The sequence below is a fragment of the Lontra canadensis genome, unplaced genomic scaffold (genome assembly GCF_010015895.1).
Source record: "Lontra canadensis isolate GAN:19392208 unplaced genomic scaffold, GSC_riverotter_1.0 scaffold1, whole genome shotgun sequence".
In the NCBI taxonomy this organism is placed as follows: Eukaryota; Metazoa; Chordata; class Mammalia; order Carnivora; family Mustelidae; genus Lontra; species Lontra canadensis.
Genome location: NW_022630995.1, coordinates 65446509 through 65462154, shown reverse-complemented (window position 1 = coordinate 65462154; position 15646 = coordinate 65446509). Strand labels below are relative to the sequence as shown.

At 50.4% G+C, this 15646-nt stretch overlaps 1 protein-coding gene across 5 annotated transcripts in view; it reads left to right on the top strand.

The window, feature by feature from the left end:
* The window catches only part of HTT (huntingtin), a 134842-nt gene that overhangs the window by 83129 nt on the left and 36067 nt on the right, over positions 1-15646 (top strand). For all 5 annotated transcript variants that reach the window (XM_032855925.1, XM_032855922.1, XM_032855917.1 and 2 more), the window contains 4 exons: positions 1581-1697; positions 5244-5366; positions 5939-6174; positions 7267-7409. In XM_032855925.1, coding sequence (XP_032711816.1) covers positions 1581-1697; positions 5244-5366; positions 5939-6174; positions 7267-7409 — 619 coding nt within the window. The remainder of the gene's footprint in view (positions 1-1580; positions 1698-5243; positions 5367-5938; positions 6175-7266; positions 7410-15646) is intronic.

Here is a 15646-nt window from a genome sequence, read left to right as displayed (position 1 = left end):
ACGTTGACTGCCACCTGGCTGACAGTCACTAGGTCATTCAAGGACGTTAATAAATTGGAGACCCTCTTCTCCAAAATCTGTTAATTGCCATTGATCAGAATGATAGAATTCTAAAAGATGATTTGAAAAATCCCACATCTGAGGGGTGCCTGGGTGGCTCAGTCAGTGAAGCATCTGATTTCAGCTCAGATTGTGATCCTGGGGTCCTGGGATCAAGTCCCTCATCGGGCTTCCTGCTCAGCAGGGAGTTTGTTCCTCTCCCTCGGCCCCTCTCCCATCTTGTGCTCTGTCTCTTTCAAATAAATAAAATCTTTAAAAAAAAAAACCCTCACATCTGAAATAATCTGAAGACTTTAGCTTGTACATCCATCCACGTGTTGAAGCAAGGCAAGGCTGTTCTCCTTTGTGCGGAGTGAGGTTTTGTTTTCCTTAAGGTGGAGCAGTTTCGGGCCGATCAGGGGGCCTCAGTGCAGAGATGTAGCTCACAGTGATGCCGCCACTCTTAGCGTGCACGCTTGCCGGCCCTCGCTGTTGCGTAATTCTTGGTAGCTGTTTTTGAATATTAAAGTCCTAAGCTTTTCTCGTGGAGACACTTTCTTTATGCATTCTCATTTTGGTTAATCTGTGTAATGTTTAGTTAAATGCTTACTGTTTAATTAAATCCCATAATTACAATGAAAAGTACAAAGCACCCTGGGTTGAAGGGAGGCCCGGGGAGTGTACTCGGGGAGCTCGTCATCTGCTTCTTGAGAGGACAGAGAGGGTCGGCTAGGATTTGCCGAGGAGAGTCAGAATGGAGTGCAGATCCCCCCTCTTGTGGGAGAATGCTGCCAAGCGCACTGAGCCGAGGCATGGCTATAGCGGCGCAGGCTTCTTACAGGGTGGGCCTGGATTGGCTTGGCTCTCTCTGTAGTACTCCTGGTGAACAGGCCAGGCCGCCGGGCATTTTCATCAACAAGCAGCTGATAAGTATTTTCAGTTTTGCCTGTTCTTGGGCATTGGTTGCCATAATCCAGGTTGGCTGCTCGGGACAAAAGCTGTCCCAACCAGTGTGCCGATCAAACTTATTTACCAAAACAGATTTAGCTGTCTCTGCTCAGAACTGATCACTCATAAATTCGTGCTCGACCCTGGGTAACTTTTTTCTGACAGTAAGTGCGGCTCAGTAGGAGGTTAGCTTTGCGAAGATCAGGGTTGAAATAAATGTAGACGAAAGTCAGGAGGCATCTGCGGGCTAGTCAGGGCTGTGTTTGCATTTTTTCAAAGGTTAGTATAAATTTGATTTTCTTTTTGTGCCTTTTGTTTGATTGTGAAATCTTGTAAACCCCATAGAAGCATAGAAATATAATGATAGCTCGTGTTCCCAAGGAGTGGGCAGTTGGAGTGTGCCCCTTGCGTTTTCTTCTGGTTTCCCGTGTGTCCCGTGTCCCGTGGGCCAGGCTGGCATTGGGTACATCAGGCCCTCACCAGGGATCGTGTTTGCCTCGTGGAGCCCTCCTGCTGAGCTGGGGTCTGTGCAGCAGGCAGGCACGTGTGATCTGTGAGCACTCTGACCGCACCCCCCCCAACTCCCCCTGCAGGTGCTGGAGATGTTCATCCTGGTCTTGCAGCAGTGCCACAAGGAGAACGAAGACAAATGGAAGCGACTGTCCCGGCAGATCGCCGACGTCATCCTCCCGATGTTAGCCAAGCAGCAGGTTTGTCCCCGTCTGCTTCATTCTGTGGGGTCCCTGGGGCACCTTCCTAAGTGGCAAAGATTCCTGTAGGAGATGGCACTTGGGATTGGCATTTTACTGAGTCGTAACAAACTCAGTTTCTGGTCGTCCTCAGTGCCACTCAACAGGGCAAGGATTTCATTCATTCTCAGTGACCTTCTTGGGTTGCTGTGTCTCCTGCTTCCCAAGAGCGGAGCCCACGCCTGCCCAGAGCTGCATGGCCGGAGATTGCTGGGGCCAAGGCGGAGCCAGCCTGTCTTGGTCCAGAGCCGTGTCCTTTCCCGTCTGGCTGCCCTCCTGCCCTCGTTCTGCTCAGACAGGCATTGGTACTTGATCTTGAGGTGTTTGTTGTCCCTGATCACCTGTGATCCATCATTTAAGCAGAACTTCTGTAATTGAGCAATGTGATCAGGTGTTTCCATAACTGCAGTGGAGTGAGGTGATGGCCATGCTATGGGGCATGGAGCCCACTCGATACAGCTTCTGAACCATGTCTGCCACTGGGTGTCCAAGGATAGGGTGCCCTGTGCAGGTGCAGCAGCACCTTCGTAAATGCAGTGTTGGTGTCCCAGGGCGGCAGGGGGTGCCACTGCTGCCCCGCCAGGAACCTCACCAGTGGTCAGCAGGCCTCTGGGCCTCAAGTGCTTTGGATGCGGCCAGGAGGTACTGTTGGTTCATCCCAATTGTCCCAGTGGAGGAAGCAATTACTCTGGGGGACAGGCAGTGTCCGTGACTGTTGGCAGCTGGTGCAAATGTGTAGACAGGGTGCGGTAGTCATTACTGTCTTCGTAGCTTTAGCTCCATGCTGGGTCCTGATGGACTTGTCATCGAGCAGCCACGTTATAGGGAGGGAGTCTTGACTTCCAGTGACACTGACAGAGGGCAGTTTTGATAAGTTAGTGAATGTGGTGTTTTAACATGGTCTTGGGTTCCATGCCTGTGGATCTGTATTTTTAGAACACTGTTCCAGAAACTTTATTCCAGTCTCTCATTTGTCTTGTACACAATCTAAGGAAGGTGGGGCTGGAAGGCTTGGTGACTGTGCAGGTGACCCCCACCCCCGTGAAGCCGTGTGAACTGCCACACGGGATCCGCTGGGTGGCTTGTGCGGGTGCACGCTGCACGCACAATGGTGGGGGCCCTTTTCAGTACAAGCAGTCAATATGGAATGAACAGAGCTGGCGAAAAGCCTGGCCCCAGGGAGTCACAGTTTCACTGGATGGAGGTGGAGGAGATCCACCACAGAAGTAACTCGGTGACGTGTGTGAGACCCCAGACAGCAGACACTGTGTGGGGTGGGCCAAGGAGAGACAACAGGTGGCAGTGTCCAGGCAGGGCTGTGTTGCTCAGTTTGTGTAAGCTTGACCTGGGTAAGAGCTTTCTAGGCAGAGAAAGCAGCAGTGCAGGCCCTAAGGTATGGGAGCATGCCCACTGTGATCAGAGAATGTTGAGAGGCCGTGCGCGTGGAGCAGGGAGGATGGCCAGGGTCTGGGGGCCGTGGATGGCCTCTCTGGCTGGTGTGGAGGACTTGGAGGAGCCTGTCAGGGGTTTGGTACAAAGCAGTGGCGTGGTGTGCTTTGGGGGCTGAGGATCGCCGCAGGGTGGGACTGAGGGCTGAGCAGGGGCACCGGCCTGTGGCACGGAGGTCGTGGGCCCCAGGGTGAGGAGTGAAGGGGCGAGTAGTAACTGCCTGCCACAGATGGTGTGGAGCAGAGCTGGGAAGTTTGGCCTGACTTCACAGGGATGGGAGGAGGGGCGCTCATGGATGATGGGCCTCCCATCTGCCGAGATGGGGGGATGAGGAGGAGAGATCCTGGTCTGGGTGTGTGTGGCCGGCAACCTGGGAGGCACTCTGGGGAGGCTGAGGTCGGCGTTTGGATGCACGAGTCTGCAGTTGTCAAGATGGAGCTGAGTAGAGGTGAACACTGGGATGGGAAGAGGTAACTGTGGGACCCTGTGTAGCTGGGAAGGAGGGCAAGGTGAGCTCTGAGCTTAGAGGCGGAGCCTGTGGAGGAGGCAGGGAAGGAAGAGCAGGTGAGTGGCAGTGTCGAAGCTAAGAAAGGAAGGCATCTTGTGGAGGAGTCAGCTCTCAGCTGCTCACCGGCTGAGCACATGAGCTGGGAGCCACCCATGCATTTGGCAGACTGGTGGACACCGGGGAGCGGTTTGGATGGGTGTGGAAACCTCGCTCAGGAGTGATGGGAGAGAGGCCTAGGCAAGAAATAGGCTCTGAGAAGGAATAGAAGCGATGTGGCAGCCAGAGGTGGAAAGAGGTCAGGCAGTGCATGTGCGTACACTGAGGCCAAAGGCAGAGGTTACTGCCCTCATAGGGCTGGGCCTGGCCCTGGCTGTGGGTCTCGTGTATGCCTGCTAAAGACCCAGAAGAGGCAGAGCTGGTGGGGCAGGTGCAGGCCGGGGTGGATGCCAGCAGTGTGGAAGCTCTCCAGTGGCTCTCTTGACCATGGAGGTGGGTCCCCTGAGAAGAGCGCATCTCTCCAGACAGGTGAGACGGGCTCCCTGGCTAGGGACGCGCTCTGCGGGAAGAGCGGAGCCCGGCAGGAAGGCATTGCTTCAACACACTGAGGGAGACACTAAGCTCAGAATAGTTTGCATCCGTTAAAAACGTTAGATTTCAAATTCTGTTGCCTTGGGAGTTCTCCATTCCATTCCATTTTTAAGGAAGAAAGCAGAGACGTTCATAACAAGATATTTCAAAATAACTTAAACAAAAACCTCTCTACATGTGTGGATATAGGATTATAGGAACATGGAGAAAGATTAAGAGAAATACAGTTGATCCTTGAACAGCATGAGTTCGAACTGTGCAGACCCACAGTCTGTCATCTATTTCCTCTTCATTATGATTTTCTTAATCACACTTTGTTCTCTTACTTACTGTATTGTAAGAATGCTGTATGTAATCTGTATGCAAAATATGTGTCAATTAGCTGTTTCTGTTACTGGTTAGTTTTTGGTTGTCAGTAAGCTAGTAGTAGTTCGTTTGGGGAAGCCAGTGTTACACAGGAATGTTCAGCTCTGTGGGGGTGGGTGCCTCTGACCCTCATGTTGCTCAAAAGTCAGCTGTACGCCTGTTTATTAACTTTTGGTTTAAGTAGGAATGGGGTGCAAATAAAGCAAAGAAAGGAAAAGAGTGTGTGTGATTTCTCCTATCGGTAAATTCTGTGTGTGTATAGAGAGAGAGGCATGAGAGACGGTCCGGGAGTGTGGGTAGTGCTCATATCAAGTGCTGGGATTCCAGCTGGTTTTTCCATACTGTTAAATGTTTCAATCTTTTACAGAAAATGTACATTGTTTATATAATAAAAATTTAAATGAAAAGATTTCCCTTGTGGGTAAAATGTAGCTGCTACAGTGTTCTAAAAACTGTGTGCCTGGTTCCCTACTAAGGACGCTTTTAAAGGCAGGGGTGGTAAGGCTTGGATGGTCAAGGTCATCTGGCCTACAGGTGCCTAACTTGACGTAGAAATGTTGACCTTTTTTTGGCTTTGTGATGTTTAACTGCAACAGATGCACATTGATTCTCATGAAGCCCTTGGAGTGTTAAATACTTTATTTGAGATTCTGGCCCCTTCCTCCCTCCGTCCCGTGGACATGCTATTACGGAGTATGTTTGTCACTCCAGATACAATGGTGAGTGTCTTGCCTCGTGGTGACCCCTTTGATGTGTGACTGTGCAGTGAAGTGTTCATCAGAGTTAGCTGGGAACTCAGACTGGCAGGGTAGGGTCTGGGAATTTGCATTTTATTTTGTTTTATTTTATTTTTTTAAGATTTTATTTATTTATTTGAGAGAGAGACAGTGAGAGAGAGCATGAGCAAGGAGAAGGTCAGAGGGAGAAGCAGACTCCCAATGGAGCTGGGAGCCTGATGCGGGACTCGATCCCGGGACTCCGGGATCATGACCTGAGCCGAAGGCAGTCGTCCAACCAACTAAGCCACCCAGGCGTCCCGGGAATTTGCATTTTAAACAGGTTCCCAGGTGGTATTGATGCTGCTTATCTGGGACCACATTTTTAAACTGATGATAATTTATTGGCTTTATTGATAAAATGATAAAATAGGGGTAATTTTCATCCATGAGACTGGCACTCAGGAAAAATGTGATTCTCTCGTTTGTTTTTATTGTGATACTAGCTTTATGGTAAGTTTTTTTTTTTTATTATTCTCTTTTTATTTAACTGTCACTTATTTTCTGTCTTTTAGGCATCTGTAAGCACTGTTCAACTGTGGATCTCAGGAATCCTAGCCATTTTGAGGGTTCTGATTTCCCAGTCAACTGAAGATATTGTTCTCTCTCGTATTCAGGAGCTCTCCTTCTCCCCATATTTAATCTGCTGTCCAGTAATTAATAGGTTAAGAGACGGGGACAGTACTTCAACACCGGAAGAACATAGTGAAGGAAGGCAAATCAAGAGTTTGCCAGAGGAAACGTTTTCAAGGTATGCTGTCTATTCAAGTCTTTACCCATCCCATGGCCTTTAGGAAGTCACATTTTGTGAACAGTAAGTCTGCAGTAGCTCCTGATCTTGCTGCAGTGCTGTAATTGGGGGTAAAGTAGTCTGCGTGGGTATGCTTTCTATTCCCGACCTGCCTCATCTGTGGCACTGGGTTCATGTCTTAGAGTTCAGTCCCGTATCCTTGTTAAGGACCACATAGTGGCTCACCATGGCAGTGCAGGCTGAGGCCAGTCTGACCTAGGTGCCAGCAGTAAGGATGCGTGTTGTGTTGCCTGCAAAGAATTTAAAAATCTCTGAAAATCCCCTAAAAGTCTCATTTTTATTCTCATGTGTGCGTGCCATTCTAAACAATCAGTAATAAAATCTTTCCTCCTGCCAGGGTGACTGTTTCCACTGTGTCCCCTTGGTGTACTTGTGGTAGCAAATCGTGTCTACCCTCACAAATTATTTGGAAGCTCCTTGAGGGTAGATCAAAAGTCACGCCTAGTAAATGCTTATTGCCTAGACAAGTGTGTGTCCACCTTCCCTGGATCCGGGGAGTGAGGTAGAGCTGGTGGGATGTCCCATGAGTGTGGTTTATGCAGCTGTGCTCCTTCCAGGCGGGCCCACGGAAAATCCATTCAGCCTTCTGTTTATTGGTCATTGGTGGGGGTGCCTGTGCATTTGTGAAGAGAAATCCGGTAAACCTGCCCAACACCCTTTTGTTTGCAGATTCAGCAAACAGAGGTAGCCTGTGGCTCCCTCTGCCACAGCTAAGCGGGGGGCTGAAGTGGATCATGCACTAAATTCCTACGTGGATTGTTGTCTTGGACTTCTGTGATGCTTCATGGTTTGCAGGGCTTTAAACTAACTGCCCTGCGGGTGATATGTTTACTGCCATCTCATAAGTGAGGCAGGTAATACAGAGAGGGAAAGGGACTTAATACAAAGAGATGGTATTAAATGTTGCACTTTGTTTACTTAGGTTTTTGCTCCAGCTCTGTCTACCGTACATACGTATTTTTACAGTAGACCTCATGTAAGTGCCCTGAAACAGTCACCTAATTGATGTCAGACTTTTCCCTTTCTTTGAAGGTTTCTACTACAACTAGTTGGCATTCTTTTGGAGGATATTGTTACAAAGCAGCTCAAAGTGGAAATGAGTGAACAGCAACATACTTTCTATTGTCAAGAGCTAGGCACGCTGCTAATGTGTCTGATTCACATCTTCAAGTCTGGTAGGTGCTTCAGACTGGTCTTCACAGAGCATCTGTTTTTTCCGCGTCCTGTACTGTATGCTGTCTGAGGTAGGGACTTTGCTGCCTGGTGTAAGCTCTGTGGTGCATAATGTACATTTGAGAAGGTTTTGTTGGGGCACCTGGGTGGCTCAGCCGGTTAAGCATCTGCTTTCGGTTTGGGTCATGATCCCAGGGTCCTGGGATGGAGCCCCATGTCGGCCTCCCTGCTCAGTGGGGAGCCTGCTCCCCCCACCCCCGCTCATGCTCTCTCTCTTTCTCTCTCTTAAATAAATAAAAAGTCATACAATTTTTAAAAATCTTGAAAAGTCATACAATCTTAAAAAGTCATATAATTTTTAAAAAATTGAAAATGTTTTATTGGTGAGAAAAAGTAAACCTGAGGGCTTCCTCCTCTCTTCAACATTTGGAAGCCCAAGATATTTTTGTACTTTCACATGTGATTGTGAATTAAAAAGGACAGTGAACCCAAGAGAGAGGAGTCACAAGAAGGCAGCCTTGCAGCATGCATAGGAAGCACGAAGTCCATATTAGGACAGTCCTTTCTAAAGAGGAATGAGTGTTCTTGAGAAGAATGCCTTGGCTTAGATTAAATGGGTGAGAAGCTGGAAGACTTTAGTTATGGGCTACTGCTCGCTCTTCTTTCAGCAAGAAAAGTGAGAGGCAGTTCTGATCTCCAGGAAAAACAAACAGCAAGGAAGTCATGGTCCAAATACAAAGCAAACCAAAGCATGATGTGATTTTCAACAATCAGTCTGATTGAAAGCCTTGACTTTAAGAAGCTGCTTTAAGTGGCTCAGGGGTCGTGACCAAGGACATATAGGAAATGTTGTTCATGTTTCTTGACTTTGTGGGAAACTATATTCACATAATTATAAATGCTATTTGATTTTTCAATTGAGTTTAAGTCAATGTGTGAATAAAACATTGAAGACTTATCTAATTTTGGTTTCAGAACAGAATGAAAATGTTTTTATTTTTAAGAAAAATAAAAGGGAAACTAACCAACTTAATTTGGGAGTGGAAGATAGAGAAGAAGGTGGAGGGACAGAAGGGTCACTAATCTCATCTTGCATTGTGGGGATTATACAGTCCTATCTAAAGTTGACACAACAGGAAATAGAGGCTACAGAGGTAACTAAGTAGGACAAAAATGGAACTTAAATGGATAGGTGCCATGAGTGAGGTACATCTCATCTCTAATAGGGTAGAATCTGGAACCATCACTCAGGAGGACCCTGTCCTACGCTAGAACAAGAAAAGGAATGACTGCTTAGAGTTCACTGTTCTTGTTAGGTATGACGGCATCAGTCGTGTTCATTCTGTTGCCCTGTCGAGTATTTCCATGTTTCAACTCTGATCTGTGTTGGCTCTGTTCTCTGGTGGGCTCCTTCCCCATGGCAGGAAGGATGACCCCCGGGCACCTGTGGTCTGAGCCCCGGTGTGAGTCCTGTGAGTTCTGGGAGCTGGGCTACGTGGGCCCGGTGAGATATCGGGCAGCACCTGCTGAGAGGGAGCGATGGCCACTTCCTCATGAGGGCAAGAGGAGCAGATAGAATAATAGATGGGCTGCTACAGCTGATAAAAGTATGTCAGATTGAACTTCGGAGGTGACTGTCAGAACTAGAAGCAGGACAGCAGTTGCCTGAAAAGGGATGGGGCAGGGCATTTGTAAAATCAGAAGCCCCTCTCTATTATTGGACTTTTAAGTCGTGTCCATATTACTTGAGTACAAATGAAAACACGCACACGCACCAAGTAGGTCCCGAGGGGAGGAGACTGTGCTTATCTCCAGCCTCTCTTCGCTTGGCAAAGAGGCATCAGGTGAGCCTGCCGCAGGCCGCGCACCAGGGCTATGGTGCTCAGGAGGGCTGGTGTGCCTCTTGCCTTTGTGGAGCTCGCAGGCCAGTGGGGAGGATGATACACAGGCAGGGACTCTTGAGTCTGGAAGTTTCCTGTGAAGGAAGCAAGTAGCGCAGCGATAGGCAGAATGGGGGTGGGGAGGGAGGACAGGGTCCCTGGGAGGCGATGTTAAGCTAAGGCCCAAAGGCGAGATGCCATGCTCTGCCAGATGGCTGCTGAGAGCGCCCAGGTGAGGGTCAGAAGGGTGAGGGTCAGAGGGCGACCGGGGAGGCGGGCAGGGGTGGGGGGCATGTAGAAGGAGGCGTCTTCGTGGCTGCTCATTTAATTGCTATTGCCCTCGGACAGGGGCATGGCCAGAATTTAATTATCAAGTGGACTCAAGAGCTTCAAGCCCTCTTCATTACTAATATTGGAAGAATATTTGTTTTGAAGAACTTTTTGATTTATGCTTCACTGACACACTATAATAAGTTTAAAGTTGAGGAAAGACTTAAGCTACATGAGTAATAGGTCACTTGTATGTCGGTCATTCTGATACTTGGCCGCTGACTGGTCTGGATCTGATAGCAGAAGGACACCGTTCATGTCTAAGGGCTGCTTGCTTCCCTCTTTGGACAGGGGTGACCTCCTGCGCATCCTGTGGAGTTCCATGCCATTCCAGGTGCACGTGGACTCACCCCCTTGCCTCCTCCTGTTCCTCAGCTCAGATATCAGGGGAAGCGTGTGTGGTCCACGGCAGCACCGCCCACGAGGGCTGCCTGCTTCATGGGAACATTCTGTGTCGGCCGTAGTTCAGTTGCCTCCAGCCATGTGTGGTTTTGGGCACTTGGAATGTGGCTAGGGTGGATTAAGGAGCTACTTTTTAATTTTATTTATTTTAATTGACTTAAATTTGAATGGCCCCGTGTGACCAGTGGTCGCTTTATCAGACAGGACAGGGTATGGGGGCAGAGCTCAGGCCTTGGTACTGGCCACATGGCCACGTGGGCTTTGCGCAGTGTCTGTTCCTGCTGTCGTGTGGTTCAGTGTTTGCAGAGAAGGTGTCTGTGTTTCTGAGCGTCTGTCTCTATGTCGTTTATTTTGACCACATTTCCGCTAATGATACTAAGCGGCAGAATTAACTGTTTTTGATTTTGAGGTAAGAGTTTAAGTAAATCATCTTGTACTTCTATGTTAAAGAGGTGCATAGAACATACAAAGTTGGTGATTTTATTTATGCTTTGCCTAAAAAAAAGACAGTGAATTCCAGCCCTCCACTGAAAATTGCGATCTTCGAGAACAGTTCTTCCTGCAGCAGTAAGATTGGCCTTGGTTCAGACTTGGGCAAAGACGAGGATGGCCACCCTGCCGGGAATCACAGTGTTCGCGATGGTACCCCCTATCAGTCCTTAGGACAGATCTGCGAAATAGCCCCCCTTTCCCCTGAAGAGAGGGTTTAGGCTCTAGAAGTTCCCGTGATAAAACCGAGATTGCAAACCAGCCATTGTTTCTTGCCCTTTGTTCGTTCTCTTACGCCACACCGCTGCTCGGTTGCTCATGGTGCAGTCGGTGGCTCCCGTGTGCAGAGCAATTCCTGAGCGACGTGGGGCTGCCACCAGCAGCCCTGCTTCCCATGCTCCTGGTCTCCGGGAGCCTTCCTGGCTCAGGTGCTCATCTGTGCTTTGTCACTGTCCCTTGGCCCCAGGCCCTGTTCCTTCTCCCAGGTCCCAACTCTCCTGGCTTCCCTTGCCTCCCAGTCACATCAGACATCATCTGGACTGTGGGCCCTGCTTTCTTCCTATCTCAGCCTGTGGTCGCTGCTCAGAAGACCGGGAGGCGAGACCTTGCCCCGCGCCTCCTCCCGTCCAGGACCAGTACCCACACTCCCCACCTGTTAATTCAGGTCGTGGAGCAATTTTAACAAGGGGACAGCAGCATTTCAATGGCTTACCACAGCAGAGGGCTGCTTTTGTATCTGTGCCCATGCAGGAGGCTGTTCCTGGTCCCTGCTGGCTCTTCTCCATGTGAAGATTCGAGCCCAGGCCTCTCTCTTTCCTGGGGCTCAGCTGCCTGGGGCAAAGCACCCTGGCCTCGCTGGTTGAGGAGGGGAGGGAAGAGAGAAGAGGCTTCATTGCCTTGGGCTAAAAGTGACCCACATCCCTTTTGCTTGTGTTTCTGTGGTGCAGCTCTTGGCAGCCCCCACCCAGGGGCTCATTCACCCCAGTGGGTGACTGCTTCCCTGCGACAGCCCTGTGGGCGGAGGGGACAGACCTTCGGGGCAAAGCCGTAAGGATGACAGCCAGGAGTTTCCAGGGGATGGACAGCAGAGGCAGGCGTCGGACAGCAGAGGCAGGCGTCATAGCAGGATCAGCTGTGCCATCAGCCATCTGCCAAGGGCACCGGGTGGGCCAGGGGCCTTTCTAGAGCCTTCGCTGCTCTGTGGGCATCCCCACCATCCTCGTGCTCTGCCAGGGGGCAGAGCATCTCCACAGGCGTTGCCCACACCCCTCCCTCACCTGGGGGTTGACTTATCTCTAGACCAAGAGGAACAGCCCTGTGACCCTTCCTCCCATCCCCCCCCCCCCCTGTCTGCTCTTGCCCTGATCATCTCCTGCCAGTTTGCATCTTGAGTCTTCCCTGAGTGTGCTCACCAGTCCCTGTTGCACTGGGGAGCAGCATGCACGTTGGGCTTTCCATCTGGCCTGCTGCCGTGCAGATCAGCCTGTCTCTAATGGGGAACAACCCGTCCTGTCTTACCGTCCTTGCTCTGCGGCTTCCTTTGTTCCCTTGCCCGCGTTTACTACATGGCTTTTCAAAGTCAGTGTCTCTGGAGTTTATTCCTGTTGTTTCTCAAGCTGGGATTTCCCTCTGGATTCTCCCCCCATAGCCCTTTGACCAGGAGTGGCGTGCGAGGCCCCATGTGCTCTGTCCTGCGTCCTCACCTTGAGGGCACCAGGCCTGAGCATGGGGGACTGAGCCTCTCACCTCTTGGCTCGATCATTTTTTTTTCCCAGCCTCCTAGTTACATGCGTCCCTGCCTTCTGTCTGCCCAACCCCGGCTTTACTGATGTAGAACTGAGCACAGAACGCTGTGTTGCCGAAGGGGCACAACAGAGTGAGGGGATGTGTGAGCTTGTTGTGGAATGATCTCCACAGTAAGCTCAGGTACCGTCCATCCCGCATATAGGTAGACATCTTCTTTTTCCTTAGATGAGAACTCTGAAGATCCGCTCTTTCAGCAACATTCAAGAACATCATAGAGCAGAGTTAAGCACGGTCATCATGTTGTACCTGACAGCTCAGAACTTACACCTGGAAATTTGTGCTCTTGACCTCCTTCTCTCCGTTCCCCCCCACCTCCCCGGGCTCTGGCAGCCACCAGTTTGTTCTCTGCATCAGAGTTGGGTGTTTTGAGATTCCCCATGTATGTGAGATCACACAGTATTTGCCTTTTTTTGTCTGACTTATTTCCTATAACATAGTGCCCTCGGGGTCTGTCCATGTTGTCAGAAATGGCAGGATTTCCTTCCTTTTTATGGTAAATAATATTCCATTGTGTGTTTGCCCCCATCTTTATCCGTTCATATGCTGTTGGACACTTAACGTTGTCTCCGTGTCTTGCTATTATACACGGGGATGCGATTTTGTTTCCATCAGGTAAATGCTCAGTAGCGGAATTACTGGATCACGTGGAGGTTCTGTTTTTTAACTTTCTACGGAAGCGCCACACTGTTTTCCATCACGGCTGCCCCAGTTTGTGTGCCGACCAGTAGCACAAAAGGGTTCCCCTTCCTCCATGTCCTTGCCAGCACTTGCCTTTATGATCCTAGCTTTTCTAGCAGGTGGTGGGTGGTATCTCGCTACGGTTGGGATTCCCACTTCCCTGATGAGATGCCCATCATCTTTCCGTGTGCCTCTGGGCCATCTGTGTGTCTTCTTTGGAAAAACGTCTGTGTAGGTCTTTTGCTCATTTATAATTGGATTCTTTAGGGGGTTTTTTTTGCTGTTGAGTTGTAGGAGTTCTTTAGATATTTCGGATACTAGCCTCTTGTCAGGTGTATAATTTATGGGTATTTGGTTCTGTGGGTTGTCTTTTCATTTCATTGGTCATTTCCTCTGCTGTGCAGAAGCTTTCACTTGGAGGCAATCCCCCCGTTCATCTTCATCTTTCCTTCTGTTGCTGGTGGTTTAGGTGACACAGCCAGACAAATTGTTGCCACTACCCAGGTCAGAAGTCTTGCCCTCTGCTTTCTTCCAGGCTCTCTGTGCTTTCAGGTTCCACATTTAAGTCTCACTGATGGTGAGGTAGTTGCTGTTAGTGAAGGAAGGGGTCCAGTTTTATTTTTTTGTCAGTGAATATCCAGTTTTCCTAACACCATTTATTGAAGAGAAGTCTTTTCTTTATCATCGAGTATTCTCTGTCCTGGTTTCCATGCTGATCTGTGTTCTCTCTCTTCCACTGTCTCTGCCTCTGTCCCTCTCCCTGTCCCCCTCCTCTCGCTCAATAGGATTGTCCCCTTAGTGGCCTGGCCCAGTTGTTGCTGCAGAGCCTAGGTCACCACACTGACCTGGCTGCCTTGGGCTCTCATGTCCATTCTCCTTCTAGCCTATGACTTGGTGTCTTGCCAGCCCCTCACACTCGTGATAAAGATTGAACTCGTCACCTAGCATGGCCTCCCAACTCTGGCTTCTTCTGTCCTCCCAACTCTAGCTTCTTCTGGCCAACGTGCTCCACACTATCGTGGATGTTCAAACCCCAACATCGCTGTGGGGACACCTGGGTGGCTCAGTCAGTTGGGTGGCTGCCTTTTGCTCAGGTCATGATCCCAAGGTTCTGGGACCAAGCCCTGCTTCGGGCTCCCTGCTCAGTGGGCAGTCTGCTTCTCCCTCTCCTTCTGGCTGCTGCTCTGCCTACTTGGGATCTCTCTCTAATAAATAAATAAAATTTTTAAAAACAAAACAAAACAAAACAGCGTTGCTGTGGTCTCCCTGCCCCAGCGAACCACCTGACTTCTCGCTGCTCTCGTGGCCCCTCCAGAGGCCATGCAACTGTTCCTCACAGCCCCCCAGCAGCAGCCCTGCTTGCTGGTCCTTGCTTTGCCCAGCACCCTACTGAGCCCTTCACTCCGGTTTTACTCTTGGATCCTATTGCAGCCCTGTGCGCAGTTACTGCTCTTAATTCCATTTTGCAGGTAAGAAAGCTGAGACCCCAGATAATGTAGTGCTAGGGCCAACTAAATGGTAGAGCCATAGCTCTGACCATGATTTTCCATCCTGTTGAGTAATACCCCACAGCAGTACTCTCTCATTCCCTCTGCTCTGTGGCCTGGCTCCCCATTCCTTCATGGCAGCACCTGCCTGCCTCTTCCCTTGGGTCCATTGGCCCTACAAGGAGCCCACACAGTAATGAGGGGTACAGAGAAGGACCGGGCCCAGGCTGGGTGGGCCAGAGGTGGGTGATGCTGTCCACACAGCACCCAGAGAAGACCCTGGAAAATGGGGCCAGAGACCAGGCGAGCAGTGGACATCTTCTCATTGGAACTACTGTTCTGAATATGTGTGTTCTGCTCCCTGGTTATCCCAGGAGGCCATCCTGGTGTTGTGGGCCGTGACTGTCCTGCTTTTGTTAGCTCTCTTTCTCCGCCTCAGATCAGAAGCATAACCAGTCACAAAGTAGTAGGGAATAGGTCTGTCGTCTGTCTTTGCCTCTGTTAGGACCCCTTTGCATTTGGGATGTGTTGAAACCTAAATTAGAAATAAGATTCTGACTTCCCAGCTGTGGTGCCAGGAGGGTGAAGATGCAGAGGGCGGGGAGCCCTCGGCCTGCTCTCATCCATGCCCTGTCTTCCCTGATGTGCTGTGCAGCGTTTATCTGTCTCGGGGTCCTTGCAGTGAGGGCCAGCTATCATGATGCCGCGGCCAGTGATGGGAGAGGCGTGTTGAGCTGACTTTGTATTGATCCAAAGGAAGGGACAGAAGGAAATGGTGAATTCCTGGAAGGGATTTGTCTAGGTTCCTAGGAGGAGGACACAGGCTGTGGGCAGAATGCTGTTGGGTGTGCCCCTGACGCGCCCAAGACGATTGTGGCTGGCTGACTGTGGGCTTGCCCTGCCCCGGGCCGCCCCACACTGGGTGCACAGAGCGCATGGCCCTCCGCTCTCAGACAGTGGCCCGTGGACCGTGAGGTGGGGCCTGGCGGGCCGCACCGCCTGCCTTCTTCCTCTGGCACATGCTGTGGCCCACGAGGCCCCCCGTACGTCTTTGGAAGCCAAGGAAATGTTTGTTATGGCAGGAGGAGGGTGTGGAGAGGCTCCTGCCGGAGAGAACTGGCCCTATGGAGGCCTTGCTGTCCCGGGGGCCGAGTGCGGGCCGCCTGC